Here is a 24,372-nt window from a genome sequence, read left to right on the forward strand (position 1 = left end):
AAATCAATCTTAAACACATGTGATAATTATTACAGGTGATTCTAATTAAAGGAAAACTACTTAAAAATGATGTTCCACATTATTAAGCAGGTCACAGGTTTCAAGCAATATGGGAAATAAAAAGGATCTCTCTGCGGCTGAAAAGCATCAAATAGTGCAATGCCTTGGAGAAGGTATGAAACATTAGATATTTCATGAAAACTTAAGAGTTATCATCGTACTGTTAAGAGATTTGTGACTGAAACAAAGCACAGAGTTCATGCAGATAAAGGCATAATGAGGAAGGTTTCTGACAGACAAATTAATTGGATTAAGAGAGCAGCTGCCAAAATACCATTACAAAGCAGCAAACAGATACTTGAAGCTGCTGATGCCTCTGGAGTCCCTCGAACCTCAAGGTGTAAGATCCTTCAAAGGCTTGCTGTGGTGCATAAACCTACTATTCGGCCACCCCTAAACAGTGTTCACAAGCAGAAACTCTCCAAAAACTCACAAGTTTAATGGATGCAAGAATTGTGAAGCTGATATCAAAGAAGGGTTCCTTAGGGTTAGGGTTAACATGTAACTTGGCCTGTTAGGAGGTTTTGGCATTAAATAGCTTTTTTGTTCAGTGAATGTGACCTCCTAATGCTGCAAATTCCACAAATGAGACTTTTCAGTTCTTTAAAACATATCAAATGTTTAGAAATTCTACTGTGCCTAATAATTTGGAACAGTGCATTGTGAGGATTTATTCATTTTGGAGATTATACTGTTATCATTGGGAGGTTTCTGCAATAAAATTCGATGTGTACTCTAACGGGTGATGACTTTTATTAGACTGACTGTCATTTGCACCGACCATTTACGAAAATCCGATAAAAATTTCATTTGCAAAATAATTTGGAATATGGTGTATGACTCAGGTTCAACCTCCACAACACCCAGGATCTTCACTAAAGAGTAGTCTAGGGTCCATGTTGGGCAGTAAAATTGGTTGTTGTTCGGTACACTATAGACAGAGCATGGCCTTCATGGTTTCCATGATTTCTCCTGCTGAGGGCAAGGGTCAGTTTGGGGTTCCCGCTCCCAGTTGTCAGTCTTGTACCATTTCTTCTCATGTCTCTGTAATTAGGACTGGACAGCTAGATGGAGCCAGATGTGTCTTCAATAACTGTAACATAGGTCCATAAGGGACATCTATAAATAATGGAGGTAGTTTTCCCCCTGGCCGGAAAGTAATAGTGATCTGGGGTCCTAGATTTGAATTAACAGTAACTTGGAGTCTTTGCCTTTAGTCTGATGTGGAGGAGATTCCTGTGGTCTCAGGATCTCGGTGGTTAGAGAATTAACCATTTGTCATTTCTCCACAGTTTGTGGCCACGTCGCTGCTGCTTTGTCCCTGCTCATTGCGGGAATCTACGAAATCCATCGCAAGTGGTTTCCGCTGGTGGAGCAGACACTCTCGGGAAAGGTTTTGTTGGTGTCATCTATGTCCTGCCTCCACCTGGCTCCACAGTATGTCTTCCTGGGAATAGCCGAGGTCATGGTGGCTCCTGCCTGTACGTGTCACATAAAATAATTGCACTCCTCCCATTCAGGGTCTAATCCCGGGAGGTCACGTGTGTTGGTCAGGTCAGTAGAGCCCTACTAGTAGAGTCTGCAGACTAAACCCTCCGGGACTCTGAAGTTCCCAACTGAATCCCCTAGTACTCTGCAAATCCCAATTGAACCCTCTTGGACTCTGTAGACCCTGACCAAACCCACCAGGACTCTGCAGACCCCGGTCGAACCCACCAGTACTCTGCAGACCAGATAAACACAGGCTTGTATAGCCATATTCTGTGCTGCCAAGGACCCTGCTCTGTTCACTGTCACAGGGACAACACAAAGGAAGAATGAGACATACACAGTGTAACACACCTTTAAGCCACCTCCAAGGGCAGGGTTTCAGGTAGTTCTTACCTCAGTATGGTGCAGTGCCACCATCCGAAGCTTGTTGGAGCTCTAGTGGGATTCTGAAGAGACTTCCTCTTCTACCAGGAGTCAAATCGGGAAAAGCAGCCATCACCCCATAAATTCCCCATTTCTACTAATGCTGCTGGCCTACAGCTGAGAAATACACTTTCCCTTTAACCCTTTAAGTGATAGCAAACACACTCCTAACTAATAACACTTGAAAGGAGTTTGTCAATGATCGTCCCTTCTGAGCCATCTGTGTGGGCCGCAGGTCATAGGAAGCTGAGTAACATGACCCCTTAATATCTGCGATCTGATGTCTTATTCCAGAGATATCTAGGTTTTTGTTATATGTAAATTAGCGGTTATGTTCTACGGGCGTGACCTAGATCTCCTGGGGACGCCGCCTCCAGGAATTATTATTATAAGGAGTTACCAGCCATATCCTCCTTCTTCACCTCTCGCTTCCTAAAACTCAATGTAGACAAAACCAAACTCATCATCTTTCCCCCATCTCACGTATCCCCCCTACCTGATCTATCTATTATGGTAAACGGCATCACATTCTCTCCCGCACCTGAAATCCGCTGCCTCGGGGTAACTTTTGACTCTGCCTTGTCCTTCAAACCGCACATTCAAACTCTTGCCACCTCCTGTCGCCTCCAACTCAAAAATATTGCCAGAATCCGTCCCTTCCTCACCCCACAATCTACTAAGACTCTTGTGCATGCCCTCATCATCTCCCGCCTCGATTACTGCAACACCCTCCTCTGTGGCCTCCCCGCTAACACTCTCGCACCTCTCCAGTCTGTCCTCAACTCTGCTGCTCGGCTAATCCACCTCTCTCCTCGCTACTCTCCTGCTTCTCCCCTTTGCAAATCCCTCCACTGGCTCCCAATTCCCCAACGAATCCAGTTCAAACTACTAACACTGATCTACAAAGCCATCCACAACCTGTCCCCTCCCTATAGCTCTGAACTAATCTCCCAATACCTTCCCTCACGTAATCTCCGATCCTCCAAGACCTCCTTCTCTCCTCCACACTTATTCGGTCCTCACACAACTGCCTCCAAGATTTCTCCCGAATAACCCCCATCCTCTGGAATTCCATGCCTCAACACGTCCGACTATCCACCACCCTCAGATCCTTCAGACGGAACCTGAAAACCCATCTCTTCAAGAAAGCCTACAGCCTGCAATAACCATTCTGCCTCCTCGCCATCGCCAGAGCAGCCGCCTCACCAACCACCCGAGCTGCTGCACCTCCAACCTTCTGTCTCTTCCCCACTATCCCATAGAATGTAAGTCCGCAAGGACAGGGTCCTCTCCCCTCTGTACCAGTCTGTCATTGTAAACCTGTTTACTGTAAATGATATCTATAACTCTGTTTGTGACCCTTTCTCATGTACAGCACCATGGAATTAATGGTGCTATATAAATAAATAAATAATAATAATAATAATAATAATGTGCGCACTCGGCTCTCCTGATCTCACTGCAGAGCTGGGTGTGATTATAGCCATCTCACAGGAGCCAGGGGACACCGGGAATGGATGGCAGGATCCTTCTCTGGGGTAGACCTGTCCTCTTTTATCTACATAATATCTACTATATAATTGTCTAAGGGTCACTTCCGTCTGTCTGTCTGTCCTTCTGTCTGTCTGTCACGGATATTCATTGGTCGCGGCCTCTGTCTGTCATGGAATCCAAGTCGCTGATTGGTCGTGGCAAAACCGCCACGACCAATCAGCGACGGGCACAGTCCTGCGGAAAAATGGTCGCTCCTTCCTCCCCGCAGTCAGTGCCCGCTCCGTACTCCCCTCCAGTCTGCCCTCACACAGGGTTAATGGCAGCGGTAACGGACCGCGTTATGCCGCGGTGTAATGCACTCCGTTACCGCTGCTATTAACCCTGTGTGACCAACTTTTAACTATTGATGCTGCCTATGCAGCCTGAATAGTAAAACGATCTAATGTTAAAAATAATAAAAAATCGTTATATACTCACCGTCCGTCGGCCCTCGGAACCACAACAGGCCTTTCCCGCTCGCGACACTCCGGTAACCGGTCCATGCTGCGGTCTCGCGAGATGATGACGTAGCGGTCTCATGAGACCGCTACGTCATCATCTCGCGAGACCGCAATGCACTCTTGAGACCAGAGCGCACGAGCAGCGTCGGTAACCGCTTCACTTGGATCCGGGGGCTCTGGAAGGTGAGTATATAACTATTTTTTATTTTATTTCTTTTTTTTAACAGGGATATGATGCCCACGTTGCTATATACTATGTGGGCTGGGCAATATACTACATGGGCTGTGCAATGTACTACGTGGCTGGGCAATATACTACGTGGGCTGTGCAATATACTACATGGGCTGGGCAATATACTACGTGGGCTGTGCAATATACTACATGGGCTGGGCAATATACTACGTGGCTGGGAAATATACTACATGGCTGGGCAATATACTACGTGGCTGGGCAATATACTTCGTGGGCTGTGCTATATACTACGTGGCTGGGCAATATACTACATGGGCTGTGCTATATACTACGTGGCTGGGCAACATACTACGTGGCTGGGCAACATACTACGTGGCTGGGCAATATACTACATGGGCTGTGCTATATACTACGTGGCTGGGCAATATACTACATGGGCTGGGCAATATACTACATGGGCTGTGCTATATACTACGCTTACATATTCTAGAATACCCGATGCGTTAGAATCTGGGCAATATACTACTTGACTATAGAACGTGGGCTGCGCAATATACAACGTGGGCTGCGCAATTTACTGCGTTGGCTGCGCAATGTACTGCGCTGGCTGCGCAATGTACTGCGTGGGCTGCGCAATGTTCTGCGTGGGCTGCACAATGTACTGCGTGGGCTACGCAATGTACTGCGTGGGCTGCGCAATATACTACGTGGGCTGCGCAATGTACTGTGTGGGCTGCGCAATGTACTGCGTGGGATGCGCAATGTACAACGTGGGCTGCACAATGTACTGCGTGGGCTGCGCAATATACTACGTGGGCTGCGCAATATACTGCGTGGGCTGCGCAATATACTACGTGGGCTGTGCTATACACTACGCTTACATATTCTAGAATACCCGATGCGTTAGAATCAGGCCATCATCTAATATATATATATACTGTATATATATATACATATATATATATATATAGTGAAAAAATTGGAACAGCATCAAATTACTACCTTACAAGGCATGCAGAGCTCTTCCGATCAGCAATCCAATGGTCAAAAAGTAATAAACTCAAAAAAAGGAAAAGCAGCACAAAATAATTGAAAAAAAGTGGACTTTAATGCCTGAACGGCGTGGCAACGTTTCGGATGTGTTATCCTTTGTCAAGCCTTGACAAAGGATAACACATCCGAAACGTTGCTACGCCGTTCAGGCATTAAAGTCCACTTTTTTTCAATTATTTTGTGCTGCTTTTCCTTTTTTTGAGTTTATATATACAGTTAGGTCCATATATATTTGGACAGAGTCAACATTTTTCTAATTTTGGTTATAGACATTACCACAATGAATTTTAAACAAAACAATTCAGATGCAGTTGAAGTTCAGACTTTCAGCTTTCATTTGAGGGTATCCACATTAAAATCGGATGAAGGGTTTAAGAGTTTCAGCTCCTTAACATGTGCCACCCTGTTTTTAAAGGGACCAAAAGTAATTGGACAGATTCAATAATTGTAAATAAAATGTTCATTTCTAGTACTTGGTTGAAAACCCTTTGTTGGCAATGACTGCCTGAAGTCTTGAACTCATGGCCATCACCAGACGCTGTGTTTCCTCCTTTTTGATGCTCTGCCAGGCCTTCACTGCGGTGGTTTTCGGTTGCTGTTTGTTTGTGGCCTTTCTGTCTGAAGTTTAGTCTTTAACAAGTGAAATGCTGCTCAGTTGGGTTGAGATCAGGTGACTGACTTGGCCATTCCAGAATATTCCACTTCTTTGCTGTAATAAACTCCTGGGTTGCTTTGGCTTTGTTTTGGGTCATTGTCCATCTGTAGTATGAAACGACGACCAATCAGTTTGGCTGCATTTGGCTGGATCTGAGCACACAGTATGGCGGCTCTGAAGACCTCAGAATTCATTCCTGTGTCACATCATCCATAAACACTAGTGACCCAGTGCCACTGGCAGCCATGCATGCCCAAGCCATCACACTGCCTCCGCCGTGGTTACAGATGATGTGGTATGCTTTGGATCATGAGCTGTACCACGCCTTCGCCATACTTTTCTCTTTCCATCATTCTGGTAGAGGTTGATCTTGGTTTCATCTGTCCACAGAATGTTCTTCCAGAACTGTGCTGGCTTTTTTAGATGTTTTTAGCCTTTTTCTTCTTGATGCTTATGAGTGGCTGCACCGTGCAGTGAACCCTCTGTAGTTACTTTCATGCAGTCTTCTCTTTATGGTAGATTTGGATAGTGATACGCCGACCTCCTGGAGAGTGTTGGTCACTTGGTTGGCTGTTGTGAAGGGTTTCTCCTCACCATGGAGATTATTCTGCGATCATCCCCCACTGTTGTCTTCCGTGGGCGCCCAGGTCTTTTTGCATTGATGAGTTCACCAGTGCTTTCTTTCTTTCTCAGGATGTACCAAACTGTAGATTGTCCCACTCCTAATATTGTAGCAATTTCTCGGATGGGTTTTTTCTGTTTTCGCAGCTTAAGGATGGCTTGTTTCACCTGCATGGAGAGCTCCTTTGACCGCATGTTTACTTCACAGCAAAACCTTCCAAATGCAAGCACCACACCTCAAATCAACTCCAGGCCTTTTATCTGCTTAATTGAGAATGACATAACGAAGGGATTGCCCACAACCGTCCATGAAATAGCCTTGGAGTCAATTGTCCAATTACTTTTGGTCCCTTTAAAAACAGGGTGGCACATGTTAAGGAGCTGAAACTCCTAAACCCTTCATCCAATTTTAATCTGGATACCCTCAAATGAAAGCTGAAAGTCTAAACTTTAACTGCATCTGAATTGTTTTGTTTAAAATTCATTGTGGTAAAGTCTATAACCAAAATTAGAAAAATTTTGTCTGTGTCCAAATATATATGGACCTAACTGTATATATATATATATATATATATATATATATATATATACATACACAGTTTTTATGTGGACAACACATGGTGAGTGGAAAGCAACAGTTAAGACTGACAGCATGCATGGATAGTATCAATATCCTGGCAAAAACACAGAAAAAATTCGAGCAACTCTGCTACAGCAACATACCAGCATGTACTATATGGTCGTAATGAGATTAATAAATACTTATCAGAAAAATATGTAACAGAAAAATAAAAAATACACTCAATAGTAGAACAATGATGGTAAGCAAATCCCGGAGGCGCCTCCTGACGAAGCCACGACGGTGAAACGCGCGTCGAGGCCTCCTCTGCTCACAGCACGCCGGCACATTATGGCAAATATGTCCCAAGGTAACTATATACCATTCTGAATATCATACATGTGGTTTAGCTCCCTGGACACCATTATTATGTGCTTCTGATCTTATGTAAGAATCGGGATTTGCTTACCATCATTGTTCTACTATTGAGTGTATTTTTTATTTTTATGTTACATATTTTTCTGATAAGTATTTATTAATCTCACTACGACCATATAGTACATGCTGGTATGTTGCTGTAGCAGAGTCGCTCAAATTTTTTCTCTGTTTTTGCCAGCAATTTGTTACCATCCATGCATGCTGACAGTCTTTTTAACTGTTGCTTTCCACTCACCATGTGTTGTCCACATAAATAGTGTGTGTGTGTGTATATGTGTATATATATATATATATATATATATATATATATATATATATATTGGCATGGACGCTTGATCTCAACTGGTGTCTGTTAATTTATAACTAGACCAATCGATAATTATTACTGTTCCATAGCCCAGTGTCTTTTATAGGCTTATACGTTGTGGCTTAGAGGTATGCCCTCTGCTGGCCAAGAGGGTGTTCTTGTTTAGGTGTTTTTTTCTGTCCTCTTTCATCTATTGATGACAACCCACGTCTCTCTCTTCAACTAGCCCAGCCTTTCTTCTCCCACTTGCTCAGCCAATTAGGCACTTCCTCTACTACTTCTCTTACAGGATATTATTATTATTATTTATTATTATAGCGCCATTTATTCCATGGTGCTTTACATGTGAGGAGGGGTATACATAATGAACAATACAGTGATCTTAATCAATACAAGTCATGACTGGTACAGGAAGAGAGAGGATCCTGCCTGCGAGGGCTCACAATCTACAAGGGCTTGGTGAGGATACGGGAGGAGAGAGGACCCTGCCCGCGTAGGCTCACAATCTACAAGGGCTAGGTGAGGATACAGGAGGAGAGAGGACCCTGCCCGCGAGGGCTCACAGTCTACAAGGGCTAGGTGAGGATACAGGAGGAGAGAGGACCCTGCCCGTGAGGGCTCACAATCTACAAGGGCTGGGTGAGGATACAGGAGAGAGGATCCAGCCCACGAGGGCTCACAATCTACAAGGGCTGGGTGAGGATACAGGAGGAGAGAGGACCCTGCCCGCGTAGGCTCACAGTCTACAAGGGCTGGGTGAGGATATGGGAGGAGAGAGGACCCTGCCAGCGAGGGCTCACAATCTACAAGGGCTGGGTGAGGATACAGGAGGAGAGAGGACCCTGCCTACAAGGGCTCACAGTCTACAAGGGCTGGGTGAGGATACAGGAGGAGAGAGGACCCTGCCCGCGAAGGCTCACAATCTACAAGGGATTGGTGAGGATACAGGAGGAGAGAGGACCCTGCCCGCGAGGGCTCACAATCTACAAGAGCTGGGTGATGGTACAGGAGGAGAGAGGACCCTGCCCGCGAGGGCTCACAATCTAAAAGGGCTGGGTGAGGATACAGGAGGAGAGAGGACCCTGCCCGCGAAGGCTCACAGTCTACAAGGGCTGGGTGAGGATACAGGAGGAGAGAGGACCCTGCCAGCGAGGGCTCACAATCTACAAGAGCTGGGTGATGGTACAGGAGGAGAGAGGACCCTGCCCGCGAGGGCTCACAATCTAAAAGGGCTTGCTGAGGGTACAGGAGGAGAGAGGACCCTGCCCGCGAGGGCTCACAATCTACAAGGGCTGGGTGAGGATACGGGAGGAGAGAGGACCCTGCCCGCGTAGGCTCACAGTCTACAAGGGCTGGGTGAGGATATGGGAGGAGAGAGGACCCTGCCAGCGAGGGCTCACAATCTACAAGGGCTGGGTGAGGATACAGGAGGAGAGAGGACCCTGCCCGCGAGGGCTCACAATCTACAAGAGCTGGGTGATGGTACAGGAGGAGAGAGGACCCTGCCTGCGAGGGCTCACAATCTAAAAGGGCTTGCTGAGGGTACAGGAGGAGAGAGGACCCTGCCCGCGAGGGCTCACAATCTACAAGGGCTGGGTGAGGATACAGGAGGAGAGAGGACCCTGCCTGCGAGGGCTCACAATCTACAAGGGCCGGGTGAGTATACAGGAGGAGAGAGGACCCTGCCCGCGGGGGCTCACAATCTACAAGGGCTGGGTGAGGATACAGGAGGAGAGAGGACCTTGCCTGTGAGGGCTCACAATCTATAAGGGCTGGGTGAGGATACAGGAGGAGAGAGGACCCTGCCCGTGAGGCCACACAATCTACAAGGGCTGGGTGAGGATACAGGAGGAGAGAGGACCCTGCCCGCGAGGGCTCACAATCTACAAGGGCTGGGTGAGGATACAGGAGGAGAGAGGACCCTGCCCGCGAGGGCTCACAATCTACAAGGGCTGGGTGAGGATACAGGAGGAGAGAGGACCCTGCCTGCGAGGGCTCACAATCTACAAGGGCCGGGTGAGTATACAGGAGGAGAGAGGACCCTGCCCGCGGGGGCTCACAATCTACAAGGGCTGGGTGAGGATACAGGAGGAGAGAGGACCTTGCCTGTGAGGGCTCACAATCTATAAGGGCTGGGTGAGGATATAGGAGGAGAGAGGACCCTGCCCGTGAGGCCACACAATCTACAAGGGCTGGGTGAGGATACAGGAGGAGAGAGGACCCTGCCCGCGAGGGCTCACAATCTACAAGGGCTGGGTGAGGATACAGGAGGAGAGAGGACCCTGCCCGCGAGGGCTCACAATCTACAAGGGCTGGGTGAGGGTACAGGAGGAGAGAGGACCCTGCCCGTGAGGGCTCACAATCTACAAGGGCTGGGTGAGGATACAGGAGGAGAGAGGACCCTGCCCGGGAGGCCACACAATCTACAAGGGCTGGGTGAGGATACGGGAGAAGAGAGGACCCTGCCCGCGAGGGCTCACAATCTACAAGGGCTGGGTGAGGGTACAGGAGGAGAGAGGACCCTGCCCGCGAGGGCTCACAATCTACAAGGGCTGGGTGAGGATACAGGAGGAGAGAGGACCCTGCCCGCGAGGGCTCACTCTACAAGGGCTGGGTGAGGATACAGGAGGAGGGAGGACCCTGCCAGCGAGGGCTCACAATCTACAAGGAGATATAAGGAGGAGCATAGACTGCTGAGAGTTGTAGTGCAGGGAAATGCAGAAAAGAAGCATTATTGTCTGCTACTTTGAATGTTTGCTTATTCCCAGCTACAGCAGTCTCCACACACCATGCTGTCACTGCAGGTGCTACAACAGGAAAGAGGAGGACACACCACAGGAAGGAGGAGGAGACCCAGAACAATGTTGGAAAGAGGAGGAGATACAATAAGGAGGAAGAAGAGCCATACAAGAAGGAGAAGAAGTCACAGGGAGAGGAAGGAGACAGGAAGAAAGAGGAGACAGAGAAATACAGAGGATGAGTCACACGGGAAGAAGGAAGGGCTGGGTGAGTATACAGGAGGAGAGAGGACCCTGCCCGCGGGGGCTCACAATCTACAAGGGCTGGGTGAGGATATGGGAGGAGAGAGGACCCTGCCCGCGAGGGCTCACAATCTACAAGAGCTGGGTGATGGTACAGGAGGAGAGAGGACCCTGCCCGCGAGGGCTCACAATCTAAAAGGGCTTGCTGAGGGTACAGGAGGAGAGAGGACCCTGCCCGCGAGGGCTGACAATCTACAAGGGCTGGGTGAGGATACAGGAGGAGAGAGGACCCTGCCCGCGGGGGCTCACAATCTACAAGGGCTGGGTGAGGATACAGGAGGAGAGGACCTTGCCTGTGAGGGCTCACAATCTACAAGGGCTGGGTGAGGATACAGGAGGAGAGAGGACCCTGCCCGCGAGGGCTCACAATCTACAAGGGCTGGGTGAGGGTACAGGAGGAGAGAGGACCCTGCCCGCGAAGGCTCACAATCTACAAGGGCTGGGTGAGGCTACAGGAGGAGAGAGCACCCTGCCCGCGAGGGCTCACAATCTACAAGGGCTGGGTGAAGATACAGGAGGAGAGAGGACCCTGCCCGCGAGGGCTCACAATCTACAAGGGCTGGGTGAGGATACAGGAGGAGAGAGGACCCTGCCCGCGAGGGCTCACAATCTACAAGGGATGGGTGATGGTACAGGAGGAGAGAGGACCCTGCCCGCGAGGGCTCACAATCTACAAGAGCTGGGTGATGGTACAGGAGGAGAGAGGACCCTGCCCGCGAGGGCTCACAATCTAAAAGGGCTGGGTGAGGATACAGGAGGAGAGAGGACCCTGCCCGCGAGGGCTCACAATCTACAAGGGCTGGGTGAGGATACAGGAGGAGAGAGGACCCTGCCCGCGAGGGCTCACAATCTACAAGAGCTGGGTGATGGTACAGGAGGAGAGAGGACCCTGCCCGCGAGGGCTCACAATCTAAAAGGGCTTGCTGAGGGTACAGGAGGAGAGAGGACCCTGCCCGCGAGGGCTCACAATCTACAAGGGCTGGGTGAGGATACGGGAGGAGAGAGGACCCTGCCCGCGTAGGCTCACAGTCTACAAGGGCTGGGTGAGGATATGGGAGGAGAGAGGACCCTGCCAGCGAGGGCTCACAATCTACAAGGGCTGGGTGAGGATACAGGAGGAGAGAGGACCCTGCCCGCGAGGGCTCACAATCTACAAGAGCTGGGTGATGGTACAGGAGGAGAGAGGACCCTGCCTGCGAGGGCTCACAATCTAAAAGGGCTTGCTGAGGGTACAGGAGGAGAGAGGACCCTGCCCGCGAGGGCTCACAATCTACAAGGGCTGGGTGAGGATACAGGAGGAGAGAGGACCCTGCCTGCGAGGGCTCACAATCTACAAGGGCCGGGTGAGTATACAGGAGGAGAGAGGACCCTGCCCGCGGGGGCTCACAATCTACAAGGGCTGGGTGAGGATACAGGAGGAGAGAGGACCTTGCCTGTGAGGGCTCACAATCTATAAGGGCTGGGTGAGGATATAGGAGGAGAGAGGACCCTGCCCGTGAGGCCACACAATCTACAAGGGCTGGGTGAGGATACAGGAGGAGAGAGGACCCTGCCCGCGAGGGCTCACAATCTACAAGGGCTGGGTGAGGATACAGGAGGAGAGAGGACCCTGCCCGCGAGGGCTCACAATCTACAAGGGCTGGGTGAGGGTACAGGAGGAGAGAGGACCCTGCCCGTGAGGGCTCACAATCTACAAGGGCTGGGTGAGGATACAGGAGGAGAGAGGACCCTGCCCGGGAGGCCACACAATCTACAAGGGCTGGGTGAGGATACGGGAGAAGAGAGGACCCTGCCCGCGAGGGCTCACAATCTACAAGGGCTGGGTGAGGGTACAGGAGGAGAGAGGACCCTGCCCGCGAGGGCTCACAATCTACAAGGGCTGGGTGAGGATACAGGAGGAGAGAGGATCCTGCCCGCGAGGGCTCACTCTACAAGGGCTGGGTGAGGATACAGGAGGAGAGAGGACCCTGCCCGCGAGGGCTCACTCTACAAGGGCTGGGTGAGGATACAGGAGGAGGGAGGACCCTGCCAGCGAGGGCTCACAATCTACAAGGAGATATAAGGAGGAGCATAGACTGCTGAGAGTTGTAGTGCAGGGAAATGCAGAAAAGAAGCATTATTGTCTGCTACTTTGAATGTTTGCTTATTCCCAGCTACAGCAGTCTCCACACACCATGCTGTCACTGCAGGTGCTACAACAGGAAAGAAGAGGACACACCACAGGAAGGAGGAGGAGACCCAGAACAATGTTGGAAAGAGGAGGAGATACAATAAGGAGGAAGAAGAGCCATACAAGAAGGAGGAGAAGTCACAGGGAGAGGAAGGAGACAGGAAGAAAGAGGAGACAGAGAAATACAGAGGATGAGTCACACGGGAAGAAGGAAGGGCTGGGTGAGGATACAGGAGGAGAGAGGACCCTGCCCGCGGGGGCTCACAATCTACAAGGGATGGGTGAGGATACAGGAGGAGAGAGGACCCTGCCCGCGGGGGCTCACAATCTACAAGGGCTGGGTGAGGATATGGGAGGAGAGAGGACCCTGCCCGCGAGGGCTCACAATCTACAAGAGCTGGGTGATGGTACAGGAGGAGAGAGGACCCTGCCCGCGAGGGCTCACAATCTAAAAGGGCTTGCTGAGGGTACAGGAGGAGAGAGGACCCTGCCCGCGAGGGCTGACAATCTACAAGGGCTGGGTGAGGATACAGGAGGAGAGAGGACCCTGCCCGCGGGGGCTCACAATCTACAAGGAGATATAAGGAGGAGCATAGACTGCTGAGAGTTGTAGTGCAGGGAAATGCATTATTGTCTGCTGCTTTGAATGTTTGCTTATTCCCAGCTACAGCAGTCTCCACACACCATGCTGTCACTGCAGGTGCTACAACAGGAAAGAGGAGGACACACCACAGGAAGGAGGAGGAGACCCAGAACAATGTTGGAAAGAGGAGGAGATACAATAAGGAGGAAGAAGAGCCATACAAGAAGGAGGAGAAGTCACAGGGAGAGGAAGGAGACAGGAAGAAAGAGGAGACAGAAATACAGAGGATGAGTCACACGGGAAGAAGGGAGATCCACGGAAAGGAGGAGTCACAGTAAGGAGGAGGAAACAGGAATGAGGAAGAGACATAGGAAAACGGAGCTGCAACTACAAGGAAAAGGAGGAGCAACAGGGAGGATGAGAAAGTTAGAGGGAGAAGCAACAAGAATATGGAGAAGGAACCACACAGGAAGGTGGTGAAGCCATTGAGTAAGGAGGAGGAGGAAGAAGGAGCAACAGCAGTAAGGAGGAATAGCCACTCAGGAAGAAGGATTAGCCACACAGGAAGTAGGGGGAGCCACTGAGGAAAGAGGAGGCGACACACAAGGAGAAGCCACACAGGAAAGAGGAGATACCAAGTGGAGGAGCCACATGAGAAAAGGGGAGACACAGAAATATGGAGGAGGAGATACAGGAAGGAAGAAGGGCCACAGGAGAGAGGAGGACCCACAGAAAGGGGGAGTAGCTACACAAGAAAGGATAAAAGCATAAGAAAGAGGAGGTAGAGCCACAGTAAGGAGGAGGAGACAGGAAAGAGAGGAGCAGTTACACAGGAAGAAGGAGGAGCCCCACAGAAAGGAGAAGCCACACAGGAAGAAGGAGGAGCCACATGAAAATGAGGAGTAGATACAGGTAAAAAGAGGAGCCACATAGGGAAGGGTTGAGGGGAGGGCAAATAAACAGAGGAGAGAGGCCATAAAAATAGGAGGGACATAAATAAGTGAAGGGAAGAGCCACAGGGTAGGGGATTTACATAAGTGAATTATTTTAGGAGGGGTTTGCTTCAAGTAAAAAATTAGACTTGAAACAAATCAATTTGCCGTAAAAGTAGAGCTGCAAAGCTGCTGATATACAGGGAGACGCGTGTAACACCCAGAGGTCTCCTAAGACTGCATCCAGCTCCTTCCAAGCTCTTTAAGGCCATCCTGGCTGTAGTAATGTCCAGGGGTCCTCATCATGTCTGGTTCTGGGTCCCTGGATGGGAGGTGGTGGTCACACGTGGCCTGTAGAGTCACGCACTGCACTGTCAGACGTTCTACAATTGCAAAGCTTCAATGTCTTATTAGTTCCTTATTAAATATTTCAGCTGTGTCTTCTGCTTGCCGGACGGCCGTAGCTCCCGCCCCATTTCAGGGAGCCATCGGGGCAGGACCTGACTCCTGGCCGCCCATCACCGGTCACAGGTTCTTGGCGGCTTTTTTCTTAATTCACATTTAATTATTACCTTGTTTTGTGGTTTTGATCAGCATTTACTTGAAGTGTTTGATTTGCGGTAGATTTCGGGGAGCTGTGATGTAACTTTACCTTTATGTGATATACTGGGAATAATTCAGACACTTGGTACACCACACTGCGGAGGCTGCACTGGTTAGAAGCCGTCCCCAAATGGAGGTCTCACTGGTCTGTAAATGCGCAAATCATGAGAAAGAAAGGCCCTAATATTGTGTGCTGCAAATAATGAGATCAGCAACACCGGCAGCTCCGGCCCAACGCAGGAACACTGAGGTCATACAGATCAAGTCCCTGAAACATGATACACAGTTATCAGAAATTAGTGCGGCTCCTCGTGGGCGGAGCAATAGAGCAAACAAAAAGATTGGTGAAAATGAGATGTGCATAGGACCACTGACCACAACTTCACTATCCGCAGGTTCTTTAATTACATTCTGCCTGGCTCCCAGCCAGATCCGAGGTCTCTGTATGGCAGTGATGACGCTATTCCAGACAATCGGCTGCTTCTTAGGAGCTTTACTCACTCAGGTTACATTCTCAGCATCAGAAGGTTTGTATCCAGAACTAAGCGGCAAATGTCACTGCTGTATAATATAACTGATATCTGGAGAGCAGTGATGTCACTGCTGTATAATATAACTGATATCTGGGGAGCGGTGATGTCACTGCTGTATAATATAACTGATATCTGGGGAGCGGTGATGTCACTGCTGTATAATATAACTGATATCTGGGGAGCGGTGATGTCACTGCTGTATAATATAACTGATATCTGGGGAGCGGTGATGTCACTGCTGTATAATATAACTGAGATCTGGGGAGCGGTGATGTCACTGCTGTATAATATAACTGATATCTGGGGAGCGGTGATGTCACCGCTGTATAATATAACTGATATCTGGGGAGCGGTGATGTCACCGCTGTATAATATAACTGATATCTGGGGAGCGGTGATGTCACTGCTGTATAATATAACTGATATCTGGGGAGCGGTGATGTCACTGCTGTATAATATAACTGATATCTGGGGAGCGGTGATGTCACTGCTGTATAATATAACTGATATCTGGGGAGCGGTGATGTCACTGCTGTATAATATAACTGAGATCTGGGGAGCGGTGATGTCACTGCTGTATAATATAACTGATATCTGGGGAGCGGTGATGTCACCGCTGTATAATATAACTGATATCTGGGGAGTGGTGATGTCACTGCTGTATAATATAACTGATATCTGGGGAGCGGTGATGTCACTGCTGTATAATATAACTGATATCTGGGGAGCGGTGATGTCACTGCTGTATATTATAACTGAGATCTGGGGAGCGGTGATGTCACTGCTGTATAATATAACAGATATCTGGGGAGCGGTGATGTCACTGCTGTATATTATAACTGATGTCTGGGGAGCGGTGATGTCACCGCTGTATAATATAACTGATATCTGGGGAGCGGTGATGTCACTGCTGTATAATATAACTGATATCTGGGGAGCGGTGATGTCACTGCTGTATAATATAACTGATATCTGGGGAGCGGTGATGTCACTGCTGTATAATATAACTGATATCTGGGGAGCGGTGATGTCACCGCTGTATAATATAACTGATATCTGGGGAGCGGTGATGTCACTGCTGTATAATATAACTGATATCTGGGGAGCGGTGATGTCACTGCTGTATAATATAACTGATATCTGGGGAGCGGTGATGTCACTGCTGTATAATATAACTGAGATCTGGGGAGCGGTGATGTCACTGCTGTATAATATAACTGAGATCTGGGGAGCGGTGATGTCACTGCTGTATAATATAACTGAGATCTGGGGAGCGGTGATGTCACCGCTGTATAATATAACTGATATCTGGGGAGCGGTGATGTCACCGCTGTATAATATAACTGATATCTGGGGAGCGGTGATGTCACCGCTGTATAATATAACTGATATACGGGGAGCGGTGATGTCACTGCTGTATAATATAACTGATATCTGGAGAGCGGTGATGTCACTGCTGTATAACATAACTGATATCTGGAGAGCGGTGATGTCACTGCTGTATAATATAACTGATATCTGGGGAGCGGTGATGTCACTGCTGTATAATATAACTGATATCTGGGGAGCGGTGATGTCACCGCTGTGTAATATAACTGATATCTGGGGAGCGGTGATGTCACCGCTGTATAATATAACTGATATCTGGGGAGCGGTGATGTCACCGCTGTATAATATAACTGATATCTGGAGAGCGGTGATGTCACCGCTGTATAATATAACTGATATCTGGGAAGCGGTGATGTCACTGCTGTATAATATAACTGATATCTGGGGAGCGGTGATGTCACTGCTGTATATTATAACTGAGATCTGGGGAGCGGTGATGTCACTGCTGTATAATATAACTGATATCTGGGGAGCGGTGATGTCACTGCTGTATATTATAACTGATATCTGGGGAGCGGTGATGTCACTGCTGTATAATATAACTGATATCTGGAGAGCGGTGATGTCACTGCTGTATAATATAACTGATATCTGGGGAGCGGTGATGTCACCGCTGTATAATATAACTGAGATCTGGGGAGCGGTGATGTCACTGCTGTATAATATAACTGATATCTGGGGAGCGGTGATGTCACTGCTGTATAATATAACTGAGATCTGGAGAGCGGTGATGTCACTGCTGTATATTATAACTGATATCTGGGGAGCGGTGATGTCACTGCTGTATATTATAACTGATATCTGGGGAGCGGTGATGTCACCGCTGTATAATATAACTGATATCTGGAGAGCGGTGATGTCACTGCTGTATATTATAACTGATATCTGGGGAGCGGTGATGTCACTGCTGTATAATATAACTGATATCTGGGGAGCGGTGATGTCACTGCTGTATATTATAACTGAGATCTGGGGAGCGGTGATGTCACTGCTGTATAATATAACTGATATCTGGGGAGCGGTGATGTCACTGCTGTATAATATAACAGATCTGGAGAGCAGTGATGTCACCGCTGTATAATATAACTGATATCTGGGGAGCGGTGATGTCACTGCTGTATAATATAACTGATATCTGGAGAGCGGTGATGTCACTGCTGTATAATATAACTGAGATCTGGGGAGCGGTGATGTCACTGCTGTATAATATAACTGATATCTGGGGAGCGGTGATGTCACTGCTGTATAATATAACTGATATCTGGGGAGCGGTGATGTCACCGCTGTATAATATAACTGATATCTGGGGAGCGGTGATGTCACCGCTGTATAATATAACGGATATCTGGAGAGCGGTGATGTCACTGCTGTATAATATAACTGATATCTGGGGAGCGGTGATGTCACCGCTGTATAATATAATAGATATCTGGGGAGCGGTGATGTCACTGCTGTATAATATAACTGATATCTGGGGAGCGGTGATGTCACTGCTGTATAATATAACTGATATCTGGGGAGCGGTGATGTCACTGCTGTATAATATAACTGATATCTGGGGAGCGGTGATGTCACTGCTGTATAATATAACTGATATCTGGGGAGCGGTGATGTCACTGCTGTATAATATAACTGATATCTGGGGAGCGGTGATGTCACTGCTGTATAATATAACTGATATCTGGGGAGCGGTGATGTCACTGCTGTATAATATAACTGATATCTGGAGAGCAGTGATGTCACCGCTGTATAATATAACTGATATCTGGGGAGCGGTGATGTCACTGCTGTATAATATAACTGATATCTGGGGAGCGGTGATGTCACCGCTGTATAATATAACTGATGTCTGGGGAGCGGTGATGTCATTGCTGTATAATATAACTGATGTCTGGGGAGCGGTGATGTCACTGCTGTATAATATAACTGAGATCTGGGGAGCGGTGATGTCACTGCTGTATAATATAACTGATATCTGGGGAGCGGTGATGTCACTGCTGTATAATATAACTGATATCTGGGGAGCGGTGATGTCACTGCTGTATAATATAACTGATATCTGGAGAGCGGTGATGTCACTGCTGTATAATATAACTGATATCTGGGGAGCGGTGATGTCACTGCTGTATAATATAACTGATATCTGGGGAGCGGTGATGTCACTGCTGTATAATATAACTGAGATCTGGGGAGCGGTGATGTCACTGCTGTATAATATAACTGATATCTGGGGAGCGGTGATGTCACTGCTGTATAATATAACTGATATCTGGGGAGCGGTGATGTCACTGCTGTATAATATAACTGATATCTGGAGAGCGGTGATGTCACTGCTGTATAATATAATGGATATCTGGGGAGCGGTGATGTCACTGCTGTATAATATAACTGATATCTGGGGAGCGGTGATGTCACTGCTGTATAATATAACTGATATCTGGGGAGCGGTGATGTCACCGCTGTATAATATAACTGATATCTGGGGAGCGGTGATGTCACCGCTGTATAATATAACTGATATCTGGGGAGCGGTGATGTCACTGCTGTATAATATAACTGATATCTGGGGAGCGGTGATGTCACCGCTGTATAATATAACTGATATCTGGGGAGCGGTGATGTCATTGCTGTATAATATAACTGATATCTGGGGAGCGGTGATGTCACTGCTGTATAATATAACTGATATCTGGGGAGCGGTGATGTCACCGCTGTATAATATAACTGATATCTGGGGAGCGGTGATGTCACTGCTGTATAATATAACTGATATCTGGGGAGCGGTGATGTCACTGCTGTATAATATAACTGATATCTGGGGAGCGGTGATGTCACTGCTGTATAATATAACTGATATCTGGGGAGCGGTGATGTCACTGCTGTATAATATAACTGATATCTGGGGAGCGGTGATGTCATTGCTGTATAATATAACTGATATCTGGGGAGCGGTGATGTCACTGCTGTATAATATAACTGATATCTGGGGAGTGGTGATGTCACTGTTGTATAATATAACTGAGATCTGGGGAGCGGTGATGTCACTGCTGTATAATATAACTGATATCTGGGGAGCGGTGATGTCACTGCTGTATAATATAACTGAGATCTGGGGAGCGGTGATGTCACTGCTGTATAATATAACTGAGATCTGGGGAGCGGTGATGTCACTGCTGTATAATATAACAGATATCTGGGGAGCGGTGATGTCACCGCTGTATAATATAACTGATATCTGGGGAGCGGTGATGTCACCGCTGTATAATATAACTGATATCTGGGGAGCGGTGATGTCACTGCTGTATAATATAACTGATATCCGGGGAGCGGTGATGTCACTGCTGTATAATATAACTGATATCTGGGGAGCGGTGATGTCACCGCTGTATAATATAACTGATATCTGGGGAGCGGTGATGTCACTGCTGTATAATATAACTGATATCTGGGGAGCGGTGATGTCACTGCTGTATAATATAACTGATATCTGGAGAGCGGCGATGTCACCGCTGTATAATATAACTGATATCTGGAGAGCGGCGATGTCACTGCTGTATAATATAACTGATATCTGGGGAGCGGTGATGTCACTGCTGTATAATATAACTGATATCTGGAGAGCGGTGATGTCACTGCTGTATAATATAACTGATATCTGGGGAGCGGTGATGTCACCGCTGTATAATATAACTGATATCTGGGGAGCGGTGATGTCACTGCTGTATAATATAACTGATATCTGGGGAGCGGTGATGTCACCGCTGTATAATATAACTGATATCTGGGGAGCGGTGATGTCACCGCTGTATAATATAACTGATATCTGGGGAGCGGTGATGTCACCGCTGTATAATATAACTGATATCTGGGGAGCGGTGATGTCACTGCTGTATAATATAACTGAGATCTGGGGAGCGGTGATGTCACTGCTGTATAATATAACTGATATCTGGGGAGCGGTGATGTCACTGCTGTATAATATAACTGAGATCTGGGGAGCGGTGATGTCACTGCTGTATAATATAACTGAGATCTGGGGAGCGGTGATGTCACTGCTGTATAATATAACAGATATCTGGGGAGCGGTGATGTCACCGCTGTATAATATAACTGAGATCTGGGGAGCGGTGATGTCACCGCTGTATAATATAACTGATATCTGGGGAGCGGTGATGTCACTGCTGTATAATATAACTGATATCTGGGGAGCGGTGATGTCACTGCTGTATAATATAACTGAGATCTGGGGAGCGGTGATGTCACTGCTGTATAATATAACTGAGATCTGGGGAGCGGTGATGTCACTGCTGTATAATATAACTGAGATCTGGGGAGCGGTGATGTCACTGCTGTATAATATAACTGATATCTGGGGAGCGGTGATGTCACTGCTGTATAATATAACTGAGATCTGGGGAGCGGTGATGTCACCGCTGTATAATATAACTGATATCTGGGGAGTGGTGATGTCACCGCTGTATAATATAACTGAGATCTGGGGAGCGGTGATGTCACTGCTGTATAATATAACTGATATCTGGAGAGCGGTGATGTCACTGCTGTATAATATAACTGATATCTGGGGAGCGGTGATGTCACTGCTGTATAATATAACTGATATCTGGGGAGCGGTGATGTCACCGCTGTATAATATAACTGATATCTGGGGAGCGGTGATGTCACTGCTGTATAATATAACTGATATCTGGGGAGCGGTGATGTCACTGCTGTATAATATAACTGATATCTGGGGAGCGGTGATGTCATTGCTGTATAATATAACTGATATCTGGGGAGCGGTGATGTCACTGCTGTATAATATAACTGATATCTGGAGAGCGGTGATGTCACTGCTGTATAATATAACTGATATCTGGGGAGCGGTGATGTCACCGCTGTATAATATAACTGATATCTGGGGAGCGGTGATGTCACTGCTGTATAATATAACTGATATCTGGGGAGCGGTGATGTCACCGCTGTATAATATAACTGATATCTGGAGAGCGGTGATGTCACTGCTGTATAATATAACTGATATCTGGGGAGCGGTGATGTCACCGCTGTATAATATAACTGATATCTGGGGAGCGGTGATGTCACCGCTGTATAATATAACTGATATCTGGGGAGCGGTGATGTCACCGCTGTATAATATAACTGATATCTGGAGAGCGGTGATGTCACTGCTGTATAATATAACTGATATCTGGGGAGCGGTGATGTCACTGCTGTATATTATAACTGAGATCTGGGGAGTGGTGATGTCACTGCTGTATAATATAACTGATATCTGGGGAGCGGTGATGTCACCGCTGTATAATATAACTGATATCTGGGGAGCGGTGATGTCACCGCTGTATAATATAACTGATATCTGGGGAGCGGTGATGTCACTGCTGTATAATATAACTGATATCTGGGGAGCGGTGATGTCACTGCTGTATAATATAACTGATATCTGGGGAGCGGTGATGTCACTGCTGTATAATATAACTGATATCTGGGGAGCGGTGATGTCACTGCTGTATAATATAACTGATATCTGGGGAGCGGTGATGTCACTGCTGTATAATATAACTGATATCTGGGGAGCGGTGATGTCACTGCTGTATAATATAACTGATATCTGGGGAGCGGTGATGTCACTGCTGTATAATATAACTGATATCTGGGGAGCGGTGATGTCACTGCTGTATAATATAACTGATATCTGGGGAGCGGTGATGTCACCGCTGTATAATATAACTGATATCTGGGGAGCGGTGATGTCACCGCTGTATAATATAACTGATATCTGGGGAGCGGAGATGTCACTGCTGTATAATATAACTGATATCTGGGGAGCGGTGATGTCACCGCTGTATAATATAACTGATATCTGGGGAGCGGTGATGTCACCGCTGTATAATATAACTGAGATCTGGGGAGCGGTGATGTCACTGCTGTATAATATAACTGAGATCTGGGGAGCGGTGATGTCACTGCTGTATAATATAACTGATATCTGGGGAGCGGTCATGTCACTGCTGTATAATATAGCTGATATCTGGGGAGCGGTGATGTCACCGCTGTATAATATAACTGATATCTGGGGAGCGGTGATGTCACCGCTGTATAATATAACTGATATCTGGAGAGCGGTGATGTCACCGCTGTATAATATAACTGATATCTGGAGAGCGGTGATGTCACCGCTGTATAATATAACTGATATCTGGGGAGCGGTGATGTCACCGCTGTATAATATAACTGATATCTGGAGAGCGGTGATGTCACTGCTGTATAATATAACTGATATCTGGAGAGCGGTGATGTCACCGCTGTATAATATAACTGATATCTGGGGAGCGGTGATGTCACCGCTGTATGATATAACTGATATCTGGGGAGCGGTGATGTCACTGCTGTATAATATAACTGATATCTGGGGAGCGGTGATGTCACCGCTGTATAATATAACTGATATCTGGGGAGCGGTGATGTCACCGCTGTATAATATAACTGATATCTGGGGAGCGGTGATGTCACTGCTGTATAATATAACTGATATCTGGGGAGCGGTGATGTCACTGCTGTATAATATAACTGATATCTGGGGAGCGGTGATGTCACCGCTGTATAATATAACTGATATCTGGGGAGTGGTGATGTCACCGCTGTATAATATAACTGAGATCTGGGGAGCGGTGATGTCACTGCTGTATAATATAACTGATATCTGGAGAGCGGTGATGTCACTGCTGTATAATATAACTGATATCTGGGGAGCGGTGATGTCACCGCTGTATAATATAACTGAGATCTGGGGAGCGGTGATGTCACTGCTGTATAATATAACTGAGATCTGGGGAGCGGTGATGTCACTGCTGTATAATATAACTGATATCTGGAGAGCGGTGATGTCACTGCTGTATAATATAACTGATATCTGGGGAGCGGTGATGTCACTGCTGTATAATATAACTGATATCTGGGGAGCGGTGATGTCACTGCTGTATAATATAACTGATATCTGGGGAGCGGTGATGTCACCGCTGTATAATATAACTGATATCTGGGGAGCGGTGATGTCACTGCTGTATAATATAACTGAGATCTGGGGAGCGGTGATGTCACTGCTGTATAATATAACTGATATCTGGAGAGCGGTGATGTCACTGCTGTATAATATAACTGATATCTGGGGAGCGGTGATGTCACCGCTGTATAATATAACTGATATCTGGGGAGCGGTGATGTCATTGCTGTATAATATAACTGATATCTGGGGAGCGGTGATGTCACTGCTGTATAATATAACTGATATCTGGGGAGCGGTGATGTC

The 24,372-nt window shown here is 47.5% G+C and overlaps 1 protein-coding gene across 1 annotated transcript in view; it reads left to right on the forward strand.

The window, feature by feature from the left end:
- SLC15A5 (solute carrier family 15 member 5) overlaps positions 1-24,372 on the forward strand; it is a 138,417-nt gene that overhangs the window by 96,733 nt on the left and 17,312 nt on the right. Inside the window, exons 6-7 of the mRNA XM_077263027.1 lie at positions 1,353-1,541; positions 15,519-15,650. Of these exons, the coding sequence (XP_077119142.1) occupies positions 1,353-1,541; positions 15,519-15,650 (321 nt within the window). The remainder of the gene's footprint in view (positions 1-1,352; positions 1,542-15,518; positions 15,651-24,372) is intronic.

The sequence above is a fragment of the Ranitomeya variabilis genome, chromosome 5, assembly GCF_051348905.1.
Source record: "Ranitomeya variabilis isolate aRanVar5 chromosome 5, aRanVar5.hap1, whole genome shotgun sequence".
Taxonomy (NCBI): domain Eukaryota; kingdom Metazoa; phylum Chordata; class Amphibia; order Anura; family Dendrobatidae; genus Ranitomeya; species Ranitomeya variabilis.